General features: G+C 53.8%; 6 protein-coding genes across 6 annotated transcripts; 3 read left to right on the top strand and 3 right to left on the bottom strand.

Moving 5' to 3' along the window:
- Window positions 1–1313: 1313 nt before the first annotated feature.
- CTHT_0007780 (choline dehydrogenase-like protein) lies at window positions 1314–3329 on the top strand (the record flags this gene model as incomplete). The annotated part of the gene is made up of 2 exons (XM_006691245.1): window positions 1314–1768; window positions 1850–3329. 2 exons carry the CDS (start codon window positions 1314–1316, stop codon window positions 3327–3329), a joined length of 1935 nt encoding a protein of 644 aa, XP_006691308.1.
- A 1295-nt stretch (window positions 3330–4624) lies between these two features.
- On the top strand, window positions 4625–6191 carry CTHT_0007770 (uncharacterized protein; the record flags this gene model as incomplete). The annotated part of the gene is made up of 5 exons (XM_006691244.1): window positions 4625–5197; window positions 5248–5384; window positions 5432–5888; window positions 5944–6074; window positions 6134–6191. The coding sequence occupies 5 exons, from the start codon at window positions 4625–4627 to the stop codon at window positions 6189–6191; spliced, it is 1356 nt and encodes a 451-aa protein (XP_006691307.1).
- A 1874-nt stretch (window positions 6192–8065) lies between these two features.
- On the bottom strand, window positions 8066–9329 carry CTHT_0007760 (5-methyltetrahydropteroyltriglutamate-homocysteine S-methyltransferase-like protein; the record flags this gene model as incomplete). The annotated part of the gene is made up of 2 exons (XM_006691243.1): window positions 8066–8637; window positions 8696–9329. 2 exons carry the CDS (start codon window positions 9327–9329, stop codon window positions 8066–8068), a joined length of 1206 nt encoding a protein of 401 aa, XP_006691306.1.
- A 3321-nt stretch (window positions 9330–12650) lies between these two features.
- CTHT_0007750 (uncharacterized protein) lies at window positions 12651–14737 on the top strand (the record flags this gene model as incomplete). The annotated part of the gene is made up of 4 exons (XM_006691242.1): window positions 12651–12974; window positions 13552–13739; window positions 13793–14026; window positions 14305–14737. 4 exons carry the CDS (start codon window positions 12651–12653, stop codon window positions 14735–14737), a joined length of 1179 nt encoding a protein of 392 aa, XP_006691305.1.
- A 94-nt stretch (window positions 14738–14831) lies between these two features.
- Window positions 14832–16460, bottom strand: CTHT_0007740 (uncharacterized protein; the record flags this gene model as incomplete). The annotated part of the gene is made up of 1 exon (XM_006691241.1): window positions 14832–16460. The coding sequence occupies one exon, from the start codon at window positions 16458–16460 to the stop codon at window positions 14832–14834; it is 1629 nt and encodes a 542-aa protein (XP_006691304.1).
- Window positions 16461–16958: 498 nt separating this feature from the next.
- CTHT_0007730 (uncharacterized protein) lies at window positions 16959–19215 on the bottom strand (the record flags this gene model as incomplete). The annotated part of the gene is made up of 2 exons (XM_006691240.1): window positions 16959–17677; window positions 17733–19215. The coding sequence occupies 2 exons, from the start codon at window positions 19213–19215 to the stop codon at window positions 16959–16961; spliced, it is 2202 nt and encodes a 733-aa protein (XP_006691303.1).
- Between the last annotated feature and the right edge of the window lie 1001 nt (window positions 19216–20216).

Below are 20216 nucleotides of genomic sequence, written 5' to 3'. Positions count from 1 at the left end.
GTCGAAATTTCGCGGAATCGAACCTGCGTGTTTTGCCCCAGCCCCTTCAGGGGGTTTCGTCCAGGGGCCGATTACTGGAAAAGCCAGAGTCATTATTGGTCTAACAAGAGCATCGTGGGTGCTCCAGGAAGTTGTATGCAAATTTGCCTCCTGGTGACCACGGCTAACAGTCATAGCGCTCTCCGGTATCTCTCTTCAGCTGAACCAAAGTCGCAACGTGATCCTACGAGACTTCAAGGTCTCCGATGCCCACGGCGATACCATTTCGGTTCAAACTTCCCGAAGTGTCTGGGTTGACTGTGATCTCTCGTCCGGGTCTTCCTATCTCTTGAGCAGTATCCACAAAGCAAATCATAGTTACGGCAAATATCTTCTATGACCATTTTCACGCAGTTCTCGTTGGGAGTCCGGACAGTGATGAAGTTCAAAGCAGGCTTCATATCACGTTTGCCCGCGATCACTTCCGAGACGTCAACAGCGCTATTTCGTTCGGATTCGGCACCGGACACCTCTTCAACTCGTACTATCAAAGGTGACGGGCGGCGTTAATGCAAGCCACGCAGCACAGATTCTAATTTAGTAGAGCATTTTTGAAAATACTGTGAGAGCTCTGTACACCAAAGACATTAGCAATCCTAACCACGCTACCGTTCAAGATGTTGTTCTCGGAGGAACCTCAAGCACAGCACCCAAATCGGCTTTGGACGTCGATAATCTGCCATATCCGCATGGCTGGTTCGTTTGGGAAACAGAAGCAGTCAAGGAGTCTGTTATTCAAAAAGCTAGGCAGGTTCTCAAAATCCTCACTTGGTACTAGTGAGTGCTAGTTACAGATATGAAAAAAAAAGGTTTTCTCGCTAATTGATATGTTCCATGACAAATATTCTCGGAACACTGCCGAGCTGCAACTCCTGCTCCGAGAGGCATGTAGACACACTAAGCACGCCGCTTGCGGCCGGCATGCAGAGATACTCTGTGTTTCGCCAAACATGTCTATATCAAGCTTTAGTACTGTAATCCGCATTCAGCCTTTCAACATGCACACTGGGGCGATGACCATGGCCTCTTTTATAGGGCGAGACGGTCTGACATGCATCCGCGACGTGTCATTTGTTGCAGACCTGTGCATACAGAACCAATAAATTTTGAGCGCGTGCTTTCATCAACAAGCATTGCATCTAAGCGGGAAGTCGTCAGCATCAGCTCCATTCTATTCAAAGTCTAACATGCAGTCTTGCTTCTTAAACAACCATTCAACCAATTTAAATCTCTTGCCTTAAGTCAGAGCAAATCCTCACAAACACAGCATCACAATGGTCAAGATTGCATATTGGCTCGCCGGTCTGACCGTGCTACCACGTTGGGGCCCAGGGGGCAACTATTATGACTACATCGTGATCGGCAGCGGCCCTGGAGGAGGGCCACTCGCAAGTAATCTGGCTCGAGCGGGCTATTCAGTGCTGCTTGTTGAGGCCGGAAACGACCAAAGCTCGAATGTCAACTCCGAGATCGTCTCCTTCTTCCCGTTTGCCTACACAGATCCGACTCTGCGCTGGGATTTCTTTGTCCGCAACTTTGCCAATAACACTAAAAATCTCCAGCACAACCAGCTAATATGGCGCCGTCCAGACGGGTCATTTTATGCTGGACGTGACCCCCCAGCGGGATCGACGTGTCTCGGTCTCTACTATCCCCGTGGAGGGACACTGGGCGGCAGTTCAGCAGTCAACGCCATGGCGACCATGTATCCCAGCGAAAGTGACTGGGAGTACATTGCAAACATCACAGGGGATGCCAGCTGGAGGTATAACCGCTTGTCCCGTGTTCTTAAGCAAAGCTAACAGATCAGTCCTTCGCATATGCGCGAAATCTTTGCGCGGATAGAAAAGAACCACTATCTCTCAGCAGAAACCCCAGGACACGGCTTTGAGGGGTATCTGCACACGATCATGAGCAACGCCTCTTCCTGGGAAGGCCAAGAGGATCTGATGAAGGTGCTCGGAGTGGCATCAGAGTACTTGGGGCAAAAACAGCAAAAGATTCTTGAACATCTGATCGCAGATCCAAACGCTCTGATTCCGGCTCGTGATCGAACAGAGGGAGTATTTGGCCTAGCCGTGCATGCGGATACAAGATGGCGGCGCTTCAGCTCCCGCGATTACGTCCTCAAGACAGCCAACGCAGTTCTGCCCGATGGTAACAAGAAATACAGGCTCACAGTCCAACTGAACACGCTCGCTACTAAGCTTCTGTTTCAAGACGTGGGCCATCCGAAAAAGAAGCCCAAAGCGATTGGCATCGAGTATCTCAGAGGACAAAGCCTCTACAGCGCCGATCCACGCTGGAAGTCGTCAAATAAGGGCACGCCTGGCCGGGCATACGCACGAAAAGAGGTCATCCTGGCTGGCGGCACGTTCAACTCGCCACAGCTGCTCAAGTTATCAGGAATCGGCCCTGCGCCGGAACTGGCCAGGTTCAAAATCAAGGTTGTCGCCAACCTGCCAGGCGTGGGAGCGAATCTCCAAGATAACTACGAAGTACCAATCATTGGCCATGCAGCGCGGGACTTTCAACAACCAGCACCTGATCTGAATGCTCCCACATGCAATTTTGGTGCCCCCGACGACCCGTGTGTCGATCTCTGGAGGCAAGGCATAGGCCCGTACACTGCTGGAACGACAATGAACAGCATCTTTCGAAAGAGCGCCTATCCAGCCCACGACGAGCGAGACTTTTTCCTGGTCGGAGGCACCTTTGCCATCAGGGGCTTCTGGCCATCGTTTGATCTCAGGCCGTTGGATCCGCCCAAGATGTTTGCTTTGTCTACGGTCAAGATAAACCCACAGAGCCGAGCTGGCACGGTCAAACTCAGGAGCACAGATCCTAGGGATACGCCAGAGATCAATTTTCACCTGTTTGAAGAGAACGATGTAGGGGCAGAGTTGGATCTCAAGGCAGAGCTCGACACTGTCAAGTGGGCACGACGAGTGTTTGCAAGTGTGCCGCCGCCCCTGGGCCCTTTGACGCCTGTTGAGCCCCCATGTTTTGAGACGCCAGCTCCTGATGGCAGCTGTGACGATGATTTGGACAAGGAGTGGATCACGACGCAGATATTTGGCCATCATCCGACCAGCACGTGTGCCATTGGCGCCGACAGCGACCCTCTGGCAGTTCTGGACTCCAAATTCCGAGTGCGCGGCGTCAGGGGCCTTCGTGTCGTTGATGCCAGCGCCTTTCCTCGGGTGCCAGGGCCATTCCCGGTGCTGCCCACATTCATGCTCAGTGAAAAGGCAACAGAAAGTGTCTTGGAGGATGCAGACCGTTGGTAGAACATTAGAGACAAGAGCCTGAGCGAATAGTATCTTTAATCCATATAGTAAACACGATCTTGACATCTCACTCTCTTCGGTTCAACGTTCCGAACTTGCGAGGTCTGAGCCTAGCAAGCAGTCGTCAGACTGCGCAAGCATCCAGCAACATCAACAAGCAAGTCCACACTCCACATGCGGAGGGGCGCTGTGCCGCCAAAATTGGCCGGCTGGGTATCTACGAATCGGAGGGGGGGACTCCGCCCGGCTCAATACCCGGGATAAATTCAACGGCGCCTCGCGACCATGTTTCACGGAGCGCCCGGACAGACAGCGGCACGCACAGCCAATGAACGACAGGCCATGGTTCTCAGCCAGGGGAAACGGGATCCTTCGGTACATGCATCCGGGACTCGATAATTACGAGAAAAATGCCAGCGGATGCAGCGCCTCACGGCCTGGGCGGCGAATGGGCACAGCCTGAATGGTCGCCAGCGTCGCAACAGGGGACCCAACTGCCGGTGCGCCGCATTCCAAGATCTCGGCACCGGCCAAGGAGGCCAATGGGGCCAGTGTGCCCAGGAAGCTCATATACGCGGCTAGTCCTGACGTCCCGGGCATCAGCATCAGTATGTTGAAGGGCAGTAGAGTGATATATCTTTAATTACCTGCTAAATTGCCAAACCCCCCAGCCTTCCGCATCTCGATGTAAACAGTTGACACAGCGTTGCAGCTGCGGGGAGAGCTCTCCGCATTTTGCTCACACATTCGACCCGGAAAAAAAAGAGAAGTGCTACGGCATTACAGCAAACGGCGCTGTCGTCTGCTGCAGCTGATGATCGACGAAGCGTCGAGAAAGCGCCGTGTGCCGAGAAGGAAACCGTGAAGAGAAGGGCTCAATCTACACACAAGCAGCCAGGCCATGGGCATACCCCTGATTCCGCCCACTGGGCACTGAGGCAATCTATCTCGCTCCGCTGGCTGCTGCCGTCTACCAGGCCAAGATCCGCCGTACATTGAACTCCGGACGAACTTGGATTAACCACCCGCGAGTCAATATCAAGATATGGACGTTATGGGCCCGCGGGTATGGAAAGTCGGCTCCGTATTCCACGAACGGTCAGAGAGCAGCGTGTTTTCCAGATCGGGGTGCTCCGTGGCTGGATGAGGATGAATGAGGGCTGGGCAGAGAATAGAGTATAAGAGGGAAAGGAACCCCTCGAGAGTGTCTAGTCAGCGAGCACACCAGGCACACACGGTCGGTTTGTCTAGAGTCTCACGGTTCATCTTCTGGTCTCACATCCCTCTCACTCAAAATGCAGATCAAGCAGTACCTCCAGTACCTGGCGGCGGCTCTGCCGCTCGTCAACATGGCTGCTGCCCAGCAGGCCGGCACTCAGCAGACCGAGACTCATCCCCGTTTGAGCTGGAAGCGCTGCTCGTCAGGCGGCAACTGCCAAACAGTCAACGCCGAGATCGTCATCGACGCTAACTGGCGCTGGCTGCACGACTCCAACTACCAGAACTGCTATGACGGCAACCGCTGGACCAGCGCGTGCAGCTCGGCGACCGACTGCGCGCAGAAGTGCTACCTGGAGGGCGCCAACTACGGCAGCACGTACGGTGTCTCGACCAGCGGCGATGCCTTGACGCTCAAGTTCGTCACCAAGCACGAGTACGGAACCAACATCGGCTCGCGTGTGTACCTCATGAATGGCTCGGACAAGTATCAGATGTTCACGCTGATGAACAACGAGTTCGCCTTCGACGTCGACCTGAGCAAGGTCGAGTGCGGTCTCAACAGCGCCCTGTACTTTGTCGCCATGGAGGAGGACGGCGGCATGCGCAGTTACTCGTCCAACAAGGCCGGCGCCAAGTACGGCACAGGCGTAAGTGCCCCGAACTTTCTTTCTTTCTTTCAGGATGCTGACTTGTCCAGTACTGTGATGCCCAATGCGCTCGTGACCTCAAGTTCGTGGGCGGCAAGGCCAACATCGAGGGCTGGCGCCCGTCGACCAACGATGCTAACGCCGGTGTTGGTCCGTACGGCGCCTGCTGCGCTGAGATCGACGTCTGGTGAGTCAGAGAAGACAAGGGGGGAAAAATGTAGCTGACCAGGCCAGGGAGTCAAACGCCTATGCCTTCGCCTTCACCCCCCACGGTTGCCTCAACAACAACTACCACGTTTGCGAAACCTCCAACTGCGGTGGTACATATTCGGAGGACCGCTTCGGCGGCCTCTGCGACGCAAACGGCTGCGACTACAACCCGTACCGCATGGGCAACAAGGACTTCTACGGCAAGGGCAAGACGGTCGACACCAGCCGCAAGTTTACTGTCGTCACGCGCTTCGAGGAGAACAAGCTCACGCAGTTCTTCATCCAAGACGGCCGCAAGATCGACATCCCGCCGCCGACCTGGCCCGGCCTGCCCAACAGCAGCGCCATCACCCCCGAGCTGTGCACCAACCTCTTCAAGGTCTTCGACGACCGCGACCGCTACGAGGAGACGGGCGGCTTCCGCACCATCAACGAGGCCCTGCGCATCCCCATGGTCCTGGTCATGTCCATCTGGGACGACGTAAGCCTGCTTCGTCACTCTTCTAGGTAAAGCAGAGTACTGACCGACTCCCCAGCATTACGCCAACATGCTCTGGCTCGACTCGGTCTACCCACCCGAGAAGGCTGGCCAGCCCGGCGCCGAGCGTGGTCCTTGCGCTCCTACTTCTGGCGTCCCTGCCGAGGTCGAAGCCCAATTCCCTAATGCGTATGTCCAGCTTCAATCCCTCCTCAGCTTTCTTTGTGAGAATGCTAACTCTCCCCTAGCCAGGTCATCTGGTCCAACATCCGCTTCGGCCCCATCGGCTCGACTTACCAGGTCTAGGCATCCAGTTAATGACGCGTCTCGCATGGCCAAGAGCAGGAGGTTGGGTGCATTTTCTTATCGGACATATTCGCTTCTTTTTTTTGTTGTGTATAGCCAGATCCGTACCATAGCAAAGCCGTAGAAAGTCAATCAAGCTTTAAGCATTGATCTAGGCTTGTCTGCTCAGCAGGATAGTGAAGACGTGAAGCTGAAAATTTTAGAAATCATTACAATAATGCCATCCTATTACCCGTCTATCCGCTCAAATTCCTTTTACTGAGCGGTCGTCGTACGAAGACGGAGCGCCCCATCCGTCCAGGTCGTCGACAACCGTCTCCCACACCCCACACCAGCTCGTATCTGCCAATCTTCGGTAGGATGACTGCTCAGACCAGGTAGTAGATGCCACCCGCGCCAGTGTTGTCCCAGCTCTCGACGAAGAATCAGAAGCGGAATGGTCTAGTCTGGACATCCACATATTTCACACGCACCGCTCCTAGCCCATTTCCTTTTCTTTTCTTTTTCCTAGTTTTCTCCCTTTTCCAACACCACTTATCTATATCATGGATACTCACCGGTTTTCCCTCTCGATTATTTTCCGCATGTATATAGCTTAGACTAGCGAGTGCATATGTACCTTTAGCCCGCCGGCGTCGTGGGCACGACCGAGCATCATCATGGGTGATACGGGTCGGAAATGCAATTCAATCCGATTCATTTATGATATTCCTTCACAGAAACACGCCAGTTTTCTTTTTCCCTTTTTGGGTTTTCCCGCGTGTATATAGCGTAGTTTAGGCAGTCCATAGCCACCTTTTGCCCGCCGCTGTCGTGAGCACGACCAAGCGCCCTCAAGGGTGAGACGGGTCGAAAATACAATACAATAAAATTCAATTCAATTCAATTCAACCCCCCTCGGCCTGCTGGGCTAGGCACAGTGCTAAACCATTCCTTGAGAGGTTCTCCCGTCAATGCCTCTGGCGCTGGTTGGCTGAAGCCTCGGGCCACGGCGACTTCTTAGAGTACCATATGCGCTTCAACCACCCGCCGGAGGCTATCAAAAAAGTGCCCCTGCGGGGCGGTGGTTTCCAGGTGACACTTCTCCCTGCCCTCTTGTTTCCTTTACAACCCACTGGCGGGAAGGATGGACCCTAAGGCCTTCTGGTCATCCTTCCAACTTCTTAAATCTAGAGTCTCCCAGGTCGAACTCTGGGGGCAACCTGCGAACCTTGCCAAGTGACGGCTCTCCCTCTCTCCACATTCATCCTCTTCCCCCAAACTCCCTTCGAACCCGAGGGCCGAACAGGGCCCCTCAAAACTACTCTCCCTCCCCTCAGCCATGTGACATAATAGCGCTTTAATACTTCACGTCGGTTTTCTCCCACGCGGGTTTGTCCTCTGGCATCACCTGTTAATATATCTTAGTGGCTCTTGCCCGCCAGCGCCGTGGGCACGACTTAAGCACCCCCAGTGGTGAAACGGTCGAAAATATAAATCAGATCAACTCTCTCGGAATTTGCCGACACGAACTCAGGCTTGGCTTCGATGTCTCCAGTTTCGGCATCTGCACAGCACAAGTTTGTCCGGATAGTTACATTGAGCCATCAATATCCAAAAAAAAATACTTAGGGATCCTTTCAGAGACCAGACTTTTCGGACAATTTTCCTCGTTTGCTACTGTTTTCTGACAGCCAATTCGAAGGTTTCGACTTTCATGCCAGAACCTACAAAATAAACTCCAAACCATATAATCACCCACCTGCTCAACTGAGCATCTCCCGATGGTACACAACATGTCCGCGCAACATCCCCGTCTTGCCATCTTTGGATGTCAATATCCAGAATCACTCCTTTTACGCGCATTGGATGCACACCCCAAACCCAAGCCTCACTCACGGCTGGCCAGGCCAGATCTCGTCGGCAATCTGGCGCACAAGCGCAAGCTTCTTCCTCTGATCTTCCTCGGTCAGAGGATATCCAGAGATATGGGTGCTGAAACCACACTGTGGCGAGATAGAGATGCGCTGCAAGGCCTCCTCGCGTGTTTGGCCGCTGCCCTGCGCAATATAGTCGGCAGCTTGGTAGATGCGCCGCTTGACTTCCTCCTTGTCCTCGAGCTCGCGCAGCTTGGTGCTGATGGCGCCGATGACGACATGCTTATCCTTGGGCAGGTAGCGCAGCGGCTCGAAACCACCGGCACGCTCTGTGTCGTACTCCAGGTAGAAAGTGTTGACGTTGAGCTTGGTGAAGAGCTTTTCGGCAATGATGTCGTAGCCCCCCTCGGCAAAGTGCCGGCCGCCGATGAAGTTGCCGCGGCACAGGTGCACGCCCGTGTGACAGTCGGCCGGCAGCTTGCTGATACAATTGTTGTACAGATTGATGTAGGCGTCCAGCAGGTCGTCCACTGTGCCAATGTTGTCGGGATCGGCTGCCCAGCCGTCGCGGAACTTTGTCGAGCAGAAGTCTGCGCTAAGCGTCAGTACGCTTCAAGTTCTGAGCAAAACCAGAGTCTTTTCACTTACACGCAAGACCCGGGTCGTCAAACTGAATATTGCGCAGACCGGCCTTGTAGAGCTGGTCCAGCTCAGCCTGGTAGACCTTGGCGACGTCGGTAAAGTACTCAGTATCATTGGCATACACGTCGGTGTACGCCTTTCCCTGCTTGTAGCGCATATGGAACCAAGCCGGCGTAATGACGGTGAGCTTGATATTGGGCCATTCCGACTTGGGCAGGGCCTGCTGCACCAGCTTAAGTTCCCGCAAGTTCGACTGTGACCTCTCTGGGTTGTGCTTGAGCTTTCCCCCGGCGATGACGCTGTCGCCCGGCATAACCTTGCGGTTGGGCTCGATCAGACTAACCACGTCTGGATGATACAGACGGAAGAGATTGGCGCTGGCCTCGGATAGCTTCGTGGTGCCGTCAAACTCCTCCCACATCAAGCCCCAAAAACGCACGCGCGTGAATTCGCCACTGGTAACAGCATGGAAGCCCAGGTCACGCTGCAACTTGACCACGTCACGGACAGCCTCCTCCTCAATCTGCGGCAGGCCGGCTTCCTCGGCACTGATGCCTCTCGCGTCCATGGCCTCGCGGGCGTCGATGAGCCACTGGGGCCGCAGGAGCGAACCCATGTGCTCAGCGCGAAAAGGCGGCATAGCTGCTGAGAGATTAGAGTGGTACAAGCATCACAAGCTGATTCACCGATGAGAAATGTGAGTTGGAACTGGAAGGAGAATATGGATCTCCATCCCAGTGTCAGACATTCAAGCGGGGCCGCCGGGACGGGACATCGTCCATGTACTCTGCTTCCCATTTTGCATGCCGCATCCTGGCCGGCTCAACTATTGCTAAAAAGGGAAAAGAAACAGCCCCTCAACGTCCGTGACAGCTCGACAGTCGGCACTTCCATCCCACCTCTTCCATACGCAGCGTACCATACTCTGCAATGCAGGAGAGCGGGGTCGGTGTGTGGATCTGCCAATGGCAGGGCCGAGCCAAAGGTGGACGGCCCAAGGATTTGGCTAAAGTGCGGGGCACTTACTGCTCCGTCGGGCCAAGATTCGCCGGCCGATCAAGGATCTGGAAGCTGCCGTGGTACAAGCTCCTGACGAGTTGACTAGAATTCCATGCTACACCTCATGATCATTCTGTCTTTTCTCTTTATCCTTAACTACTCCACGTCGCCCTGGCAACATCTGAGAGAAGAGGGGCAAGGGCCAAGGTAAACATTTACACCTGGCTGACATCTACACCACCATTGAGGCAGCTGCACAATTCCCTCCTAATCTGCATTCCTTTAGTGCATGGACATTTCACTTTTCATGCAAAATATGGAGCCATTTCCCTAAACATTCTGCACGAGTTGTGTGTACCAATTTTGCCGGAATGAGGCCATCAACTGAAAGACACTTAGCTGAGCTACTGTGGTTTTCCTGTCAGTTTTCGGCCAAATGTGAAAATGCACTACGTAATGTGATATACACCTTTCTCATCAACCAAGCTCCAAGCCCACGCTGACGTCTCACAACTCTGCAGCATAGGCAAAGACTCGCAGCGTTACCCTCTGGCTTTCCCCCAAATCTCCTGTAGAGGGGCTGTATTGACTATATTCTCCACCCATACTGCTTGTTGGCATCACACAGTAGGCAACTGTCCAAATGGGCAGGCTGCCGGCACGAAATTTGCACAGCCACCCATCAATGGGTCAATATATTGTCGCTTACTTACTTGCACTTTATACTCCCTCATGCAGATGCAACCGCCACTGAATAGCATCTTTATTGGTAGGAGTGGATGGCATCAAGGATCGTGTCTTTCGCTCCCATCACGAACGGGCTAAGTACATCCAATTTAGTAAAAGACTTTCAAAATTTTTGTTTCTTTGATATGACAAAGTCTTCAGAGAGGATTCGCTCTCTTAAGTCTCTTAAAGCTCGACTAAGAAAACCGCACGCCTGGGTGTCAACGGTCTCAATGCATATAACATCACGAACCAAGGCGTTAGTGCTTTCGGCTAGTCGCGAACCTGCATCTCAGGCATCTTAGTTGTTAAGCAGCAAGTGGGGTTTAAGCAGCACCAACAGACAGCCAGATGAGGACTCTTGTATGATCAGCCGCTCTCAATGTTCACAGAGATTGATCTCTCACTAAATACTCGACATGTCGGCCAGATAGCCAGACAATAAGTTATGGAGGTGTCTTTGCGAAACTTCCCCCCAGACCTCGGGATCGTGGATTGGAACAACAGTTCCAGCCATTCCTGGAAAACTCTCTATCATCCACTTTTTGGCCAAGAAGCAGCGAGACCGAACCCATGGCACCATCACCTATCTGAATGTGGAACAGGGGCAGCGCTTCCTCAACGTCCATGGCGAGATATTGGTTCCAGGCAACAGCGGAGCCGCCGCTCCCAACCCAGAGAAGGTGGGCAAAGGGCCACAGACAAAGCAGTCGAAGAGCAACGATGAGCGCGCCTTCACATCATAGGCAAGCCTGTGTACTGCCAGAAAAGCGATCGGGATCCGAAGGATCTAGAGCTGAAGAGCATTGAGTATGCGGCACACCAATGCTCCCTGCAAGCTGAAACCCCTGATGAGCTCGCCATGACTCTCAACGCTTCTGAATTGCATTGTAGCTATCACAGCTATCTCGATGGCAACCTCATCCTCACGACCAAGTGGATATCCTCTACGCGAGCGCTGGTACGATTTGGGAAGCGACATCTCATCAAGATGCCTCAAAAAATTACCGAACTGCGCATCCCATACGAGGGCATCGTCGAACTTGTTTGGGGATCTAACACTGGCGGATATCTCTGTGACGCTGCAATGGCCCCCGACCATCATTTCATCAGAGCCCGACAACCCGATGACCCGGGGAATTCGAAACTTGAGTATTAGTCAAGGGACTAAGTCATAGGTTCCTTCCCAGCGCAGGCGTCTTCTTGGCATTGATGGGGCACGCTGAGGTTGCGCCTTATTGTCTCATCTACCGCTTCCCGTTAACGGTCATTTGACATGGACGGATACTCAACGATCTTCAACATGAGATGGCGCGAATTCGCCAGAAGGAGCTGTGTCAGGCCGGACACTCAAATTTCCCTATGTATTATCCCTCCCGGACCGGGCTGCCACCGTTCAGCATTACGGGAAACCAATTCAAAGAGAAGCTGGAGAATCATTCTGCGAGAAACTCGCTGCCTTCGAACTTCTTGCTCCAGGCGTTATATATGAACGGTTACCTCCATCCATCCGTGATATCTGCGCTGGCCGACGGTCTTGTGCAGAAATCCCTCCAGGCGCGCATATCTGGAGACCCAGGTCCGCCCGTATTAGTCGAGGCATTCGAGCGGCTCTTCATGTGAATTGAATGGCCGTTGCCACACGTTGATACGAGTTTCTTCAAAATTGATACCATTATAAGCTATCTTCTAGAATGCGAGCGGGAAATCCGGAATGGGTTAACGATCCGATCACGGTAGTTTGACGACGAGATGGCCACCAACCGCGCCCGTGATTTCCGAGTCACCGTGACGCCCATGCGTATCACTCTGCACGGGCCGGATTTGGAGCCTCTGAATCGTGTGCTATGCAAGTACCCTGATCATCACACGTACTTTCTACGGGTACATTTTTGTGACGAGAACGGCAGTGACTTGTTTTTCAAACCCAAAATCTTATTGGATCCCATTTATGACCGGCTCAAAAATGTACTAGGGGGTATCTCGATCGCTGGCAGGCTGTACAAGCTTCTCGGCTTTTCACATTTGTCACTACGGGTGCACTCGGTCTGGTTGTGCGTGCCGTTTGTGTCGTCGGACGGAGAGATGCCCTTCGCCGAACGCGTGATCAAGGGCCTGGGCGACTTTGACAAGTTCCAAAATGAAGATGGGAAGCTCGAGATTTGTGATGTTGCGTCGAAATTAAAATTCCATTCCTATGGTCCTGGATTAACAGCTGATCAAGATCCATGAGGACATGGGTGCCCCCCCCATGTGGTTCTTGAACCTGCTGTCACGCGAAGTGCATCGATTACGCAGCATCACCACCACAATCTACAACACAGTAACTTTTATTCGCCAGCAAAACACCGGTGACTGCTTCAAGCTCGACAAGTTCCTGCGCTACACCGAGCAAATAGGCCTCGACTACCGACGGGAACCATTTTTGCTCGGCGCTATCGAGGCCATCCTGCTCAAAGAACTGCGCCTGCTGAAGCACAAAGCACGTATTCCCGTCCCCAAGGGCGTGACACTCTTCTGTGTGATGGATAAGACCGGCTTTTTACAAGGAGGGCCAAGTGTATGTGATGTTTGACTGGCGCTCCTACGACCGCTGGCGCATCGCCGAGCCGCCACAAAGTGGCTATGTCATTGTCACTCGCTTCCCAGCGTTACACCCTGGCGATGTGCATTGTTTACAACCAAGTCCCGCCTCCGAGCCACTCCCTCCGTCAGCTGCGTAACTGCGTCTTATTTAGTAAATGGGGTAGCTGCGTGTCAAATGGACACGGCAGTCCAAGGAAAGGGATGTCCCCGACTGCTAACACAAGGGACACCAGAGACAGAATGATTGTGAGCGGCACAAATACGTGGTTGATCCTGGAAGATGTCTATAGCCGGATGACCGAAGAGAATGAGCCATATGGCCGAGGCATGATGAGGATTCTATAAAGGAAGCTGCCCGGTCATGATAGACTTCCCTTGGTTCCTCCTCTCCCTAATACAAGGACATCGAGGACCAAGATTGTTACACGTAGTAATTAACTTCTCTGTGCACCCCACATCGTCAGTGGCCATCATCTAACCCATTTGACCTATTGTCGATCCCTGCCTGCACCAGACCAAGTCACCCGTTACACTGCGATCTCCCGAGCCAGCTTTCGGGTGGTGATCTCGACGGTGATCTCTTCCATGTCATCTGGGATCCTGCCTTATTCAACGCAAAACCAAAGCTCGAAACATTCGAGCCGGCCGACTACCCGCGCATACCACCTCTTGAGCTGGAAGGGGAGATTACCATTCGCGACATGGCCAACTTCTTTGCGGACTTTAAGACCATCTTGGCGTGATTGCCACCCGCCACAAGATTCTCGCTGATTAAAAGCGTCTCGGCACGAGGGACCCAGACTGCATGAAACTTGCCAAACTGGCGTCGAGCGCTGTCAACTTGTCCAAGACGGGCCGGCCAGTCGACATGACGCAGTTGCCCAAGTGCAGGCGATGGAGACCCGATTTCTTTGCGCCAGCGTCGAACCTGAAGATACTGCACAAATATGAGATCGAACTGGAACAATACGACATGGATGACGACGATAAGACTGGCGAGGAAGGTGACGATACACCGAGGTGGAGGTACTACAAGTCAAAGAAGAACTTAGGTGATTTGTATCGGGCTGTTGATGAGGAGAAGATCTGGGCAAAAAAATATTAAGATGGTTGTCAATAACAAGGATAACGGGCAAGCCTTCTGAGAAGAACTTTGGCATAAGGTCATGGAGAGATGGCAAGCAATCGGCCCTATCGACTGGCAGTATCGCCTTCCTCAGGTGCGACAGCTTCGTGATGGATGTTTTTCTTTCTCTTCTCATTCGTCAGACTTTCACTTGCTGACCGGACATTCATGTTACCAGCTGCGAAATCTTCATTACAGGCCTGCGAATCGATCGCGCAGACCACCCGAGCCAGCCTCTCAAAGAGCTCGAGGTCTTCGTCGGCTTCGTCATGAATAGATCCGACATCCAGACCCGCCGACAACGCGACGGCTCTCTCAAGCTCAAGGACGAGTTCGACCGCATCACTGGCTGGGCCGTTGACGAGATGCGCCGCCCATTCATCAGCGGCTATACCAGCGAGCTGGACGCGATCGAGTTTTGCATTGCTTGTCTGTACGTCGGCTGTTTCGAGACCAAACAGCAGCACGGAGGGCACCGACGGGTGAACAAGACGAGTGAGAGCTCCAAGATTGTGGCGGCGGCGACGCTCCTGCGCGAGTTGAATGCTGTCGAGACGCGAATTAGAGTTTTTCTCGCTAGTAGCTGTCTTTTCGAGAAGACTTCTGGGTAAGATGGTTTGATATTAATGGCAAACAAGGAACTTATGATGCTCATACATTGCAAAACAAATCTATAGTCTCATTATTGATTTAACTAAAACTTCTTCACAAGAACCCAGAAATGGCCTCCCAAAACTCTTCGGGCGCCTCACACATGGGCAGATGTCCTGCCAGCGGTACAATCTTGAGCTCAGCACCCGACGGGCCCAGCAACCCCTTGAAACTATCCATGGCCTTGACCAGCACGCCCTTGGCATCGCCCTCGCCGACGACAAACAGACCAGGGATGGTGTTCTTCTTCATCTCCTCGCGCATGTCGTAGTTCCACAGCGCCTGGCACGACCACCGGAAGCCCTGCACGCTGTTGGTCGCCACCATATCCGTCATCCAGTCGGCCACGCTCTTCTTGTTGGCCATGGTGTGCGGATGGAACCAGCGCTCGACCGTCAGGCCCGCTAGCTTGCGGATACCGCCGTCGGTGCTCTCGGCAACTGCAATGCGGTCCTTCCAAGCCGCAGTGTTTGCCTCGCTCGAGGCCACGTTGAAGTCACAGGCGATGAAGCGCTCCAGCCGCTGGGGGTACTTGAGCGCGAACTTTAGCGTCGTGGCGCCACCCATAGACACACCGATCAGGGCGTGCAGCTTGGGAATGCGCAGACCCGTCAGCAGTGTGTTCAGGTCGTCGGCCAGCATGTCCATTGTGGCCGGGACAGGGGGGGTAGGCACGTCGTGACGGCCACGGGTATTGTATCGCAGGATGCGCAGATCGGGGCGCTTCTCCTTGAAGATAGCAACCAGGGGATCCCACATGTTGAGGGAAGTGAGGAGGGAGTTAGAGAAGGCCACGGTAGGCGCATCGGGGGACGGGTTGCCCTCCAGACGATAAGGAATGGCCAGGCCATCGACGGTGTTGACGAAGGCGTCTATCGCCGCAGTCTTCTCTCCAGGAGTGGTGCGAATGAGACCATCAGCTGTCGAGAAAGCAGCAGAAGCAGGCAATCTCGAAAGAGAATAAAGCTCGCGTGGGCCCGGGCCAAAGACATAGAACAATTCGTAGACGCGACGCCCCTTGTTGGCGATGTACTTGGAAAAGATCTCGTCCCTCCATGACGTGGTCATTGACGCCTTGTGCTCAGGGCCGCCCAGCCCGTTCTCTTTGGTGTACTCGTGCAGAGTAACAATGCGCGCATCGTTGGCGGTACCCTCGACAGCCGATGGGGTCAGATAAACGCGGCTGCGCAGCCAGCCGGGGACCTTGGACAGCATGGGCAGATGCTCCTCGACATACCACTTGGTGACAGCTTCCTGGGCGCCTTCTACGCCCGGCTTAAGCGAGACCTCGACGGACACGAGCACACGGCCGACTGCTTCTTCGTCGGTCAGCTGCTCGCTCGGCACGAAATCAGGGCTCTGCTGGGTGGCGACGAGGTCAAAGAACTTGCGGTCGACATCGACCTGGCCGATGGTGGCGGCCTCGCGCGGCGTGCGGTTAGAGCGCAGGTCCGTGTAGATCGGAGTCAGCAAGTGAGCCATGTTCGTGACGTCGTAGATAGCCAAGAAGTGTGGCTGCTCCCCGTCGATGGCCCTATAGCGTAGGCCGTTGGTGAAGATGTGCGGCAGTCGCAGGCGTGTCGGTCCGTGCTCGTTGTTGTACCACTCGTGGAACTGGTCCAGCGAGAGGCCTTCGCGGGGCTGCATTGTCACATAGAGCATACCCGGCCCGTTGCCCGCCATTGTGACGACGTATAGGGATTCGGATGTATTACCTCTAGACAGTGGTGTTTTGGTATTCAAGGATTCAGGGCAACCTGCACTTGGGATATAGGAATTTAAAAGATCGAATTGTCGATTGAAATCGAGATCTGAACAATCAAAAAGATGAGCAGGTCCTGCATCGGCCCCCCGGATCGGGTATTCTTGTCCCGAGCGGTGACGTCGGGACCTGTTGTGGAGCCCGGCTCTTGTGCCGGCTTCCGTGAGCCCCAGGCAAAGCGTTTTTCCGCAGCGGCGATTTACAGGGCACCAGAAAAGATTTCCACGCGGGGCCCCGCGATTCTGGCTCGGTAGCGCTGTCAGCGGGCTGGAAAGAAAAAAACGTAACTCGTCAATGAACACACGAAATATTTGAACATAAATAGACATGGCATGTTGTATCCAACCGGTCTATCACCGCTGAATCTGACTGAAACACTACAATATTCCGAAAGGCGAAATGAGACCTGAAGAAAACCCCTACTCCTCATAAAGCGATGTATCGCCGCCCTCGCGACTAGACTTGGACGCATGCGGGCTGGTCACCCTGATGCCATTCTCCAACCTTGTCAGCGTCATTGGATAACCCTTGTAGTCGCACCACGTCTTGGTCATCTTGACGGCTGTCTTGATCTCGCGGCCATTGAGCTGCCAAAGTGCAAGCTCCCGAATATCCTCATCTGTCAGCTTGTCATCTTCGGCATGACCCTTTCCAGCAATAGCCTCCTCCTCAGGCTCAACTGCTGGCTTCTTCCCCTTTGACGGCGGCAGCCGATCCAAGAACTTGCGCCAGATCAAAGCGCGCGCCTCGGGTGTCAGCGAGTTGAACAGCAAATGCAAGCTGACACGGCTACGGAAGGCCGAGTCGATCGTGCTGTAGAGGTTTGTCGTCAGGAAGATGATGCCCCGGAAGTACTCAATCTCCCTCAAGAAGATCGAGACCAGCTCGTTGCGCTGGATATCCTGCGGGTGCCGCTCCGCCATGAAAACGTCGGCCTCGTCCAACAGGATCACAGCGTCCCAGTCTGTTGCCATCTGGAAGACGTTCTTGAGGTTGGATGCGAGCACATCGGGCGAAACGCCCAGATCCTCGGCCTGCAGGTAGAACAGTGGCCGACGGGTGCGGTCAGCGACAGCTTCGGCCATGAGTGTCTTACCTGTGCCCGGAGGACCGCTCAGCAGGATGACCAGACCTTGTCCTGTGTTGTGTTAACGTTTCAATGAGTTCTGATCCCTACCGAGATAGAAACCTACCCTTTCCAGCAATTACATCATCCATCGCCTTGGCCTGCTGTTGCAGACTGCTCTCCATGCTGCGATGGCTTTCGACGAAACTCAACACCAGATCTTTCTGCTGCTCATCGTACACTAGATGATCGTACGCCTCGTCATTCCACACCATTGGCTTGATGTCCTCGATATAGAACTGCATCCACAGCTTGTTCTTGAGTGCGTAGCCCTGAATCAGCGGCGAGATGTACATCAGATGTGGCTCCTTGACCTCCAGTTCCAGCATACGCTCCTTGATGCGCTGCTGGGCCGCCGGATTGAGCCGTTTGATGGCCGCTGACGTTGGGGGCTTTTGCGTTTCGGTCTCCTGTGTGTTTGCGTTGTTCATCCATCTATTGTTCTCCGGTGCGTCGTAGACGGTCGAGTCCGGTTGCTGCTGCTGCTGTTCTTCTTCCTCGTCGTTAATGTTCTCTGCGTCTTCCTCGTCATAGACGATGAGGCGCTTCTTCTTCGTGACAGGATGGCTACCCTCGCGCGATCCCTGAGCCAGATGATGTTTCTTGTACCCCATAACATCAATCAATACTCTCCCATCCACAATATGCCTCTCAGTGACATTTCCCCGAACATGCAGCGCCAGCCCCTGATAGAAAGCATGCGTCAAACCCAAATACTCCAGCGACTTTCTCCCTCTAGCCGTCAACCTCGCCCTCACATCCTCCACAGCCTCATGAAACTCCAGCGGATACGCATCCAGCTCCGTAATCGGCAAATTGCCTTTGAACGACTCAATTATGATGGTATGTGGCTCCCAGTGGAAGCCCCGCCCCTCAAACTGCAGCACCTCGCCTTCGATAAGAAATACGGCACAATTGCCCATGCGCGTGTACCGCGTTTCCTTCACTTTACACAAAAGCTCGCAGTTGTTGCCCCACGTGATGACCGTCGTGCCGCGCGGGAAGTAGGCCCAGGCGAGACGGAAGGATACGAGACGGTCGGCGCGCAACGCTTTGAGTTTGGCGCGAGTGTCAGCAAAGACATCGTCCAGCAGACGAAGCAGTAAATGCAAGAACGGCTCGAGAGAGTTGTTGGGTTCGTTCTGAAGCAGCTCGCGGTGTTTGGCAGCCAAGTCGTCATACGCAAAGTACAGCTTAACAAATGGGTCTTTGAAGGTGACGGGCTCACTCGGCTCAATGTGCATTTCCTGCTTCTTGAGGACTTCAGCCAAGCATGCCACGAGCAACGGGTTCTGGATTTCCAGCATGTAGTACCGCAGGCTGAAGCGACCAGATAGGACGGGCTTGTCCGGGTCCTTGACCTTGTACACCTTGATGGCTACGCGGTCATGCGCCCGGGCCAAGCTCTTGGTGACCGTCTTGGGCGGGTAGTCGACCCAGTTGTAGGCATCCTCGCGGCTGCCCGGTCCTTCATAGAGCGTCTTGATGGAGGGGTTAGCTCCGATCTCAACGTTCTTCTTGGACGAGGCGTCTGCTGACGTTTTGCCCATTTTGGCTGCAGTGCTGCTCTTCACCGGCATCTCTGTGTCGACATCAGACGAGCTCGAGAAGTCTGCGATGGTCTTTTCGTCATTTTTTCCGAGGTGCGTTATCTTATACCTCCACTTCCACAAAGTTTCTGAGAAGTTCGTGGTTCTCATGGCGGATGGGCACGTGTGTTGACTGTTGACGTTTCAGGACAGCCGCGAACTTGAAAATGAGGGCAGACAACAGATAAGGAAAGTGCCCGAGGTAAGAAGTTCAATCAATCAAGAAAGCCGGCCGAGCCTCAGGGTAATACTTATACCGTGCCATGCTCAGCCCGCCCTGAGACTTCAGCTTCAGCCTTGTGTTGGCCCTGGCTTAGTGTAAATGAGCAGGACCGCAAGACAGGACTGAGCACACATGGCGCACCCAGGCACCCATGCGCTCGGTGTGACAAGGCCGTTCTGGCTCACTGGCTGATTTTTGCGGCATTCTCTCAGCCACACTCACCCCTTGAAGCCCTTGTCCCGAGTGCATGCTAGCGTGCAATGATGTGCTCAGCTGTGCAATGAGCCGCTCTACGACAGGCCCTGGACGCTCTGAGAAAGACAGTGCAAGGCTGAGAGCCTGGAGAATGACTCGGGACATTGAGTCCTATGGTAAACCTGCTAGCTAGGTTTGTGATCATCCAGGTCTGGGCAGCATAATCCAACATTTCATGGATGAGGACTGCCATTGGATTGCCAGTGTCTTGTCTGTTTGCTTCAAACAGCATCTCGAGCGAGGGCCTCCACTTTCCCCGAAAACCCCAGCAGCTGGCCTGCCCCTGTTTCCGTGGTTGAAGCCTGAACTGCTGTTTTAGGCCGGTGTAGCCGCTTGGCGCGGCACAGCTCTGCGACGGACCACTACAGGACCGCTGTAGATGAAAAGAGCACCCAATGCAAGACCTTGGTGTTTTGTAACTGGTTGAAGCGTTGAAGCAGAGCGTTGATTCCATCCTACTGTAAACTCCCAAACCCGAAAATCT

The sequence above is a fragment of the Thermochaetoides thermophila genome (assembly GCF_000221225.1).
Source record: "Thermochaetoides thermophila DSM 1495 unplaced genomic scaffold scf7180000011806, whole genome shotgun sequence".
Taxonomy (NCBI): Eukaryota; Fungi; Ascomycota; class Sordariomycetes; order Sordariales; family Chaetomiaceae; genus Thermochaetoides; species Thermochaetoides thermophila.
This window is presented reverse-complemented; position numbering and strand designations above follow the sequence as displayed.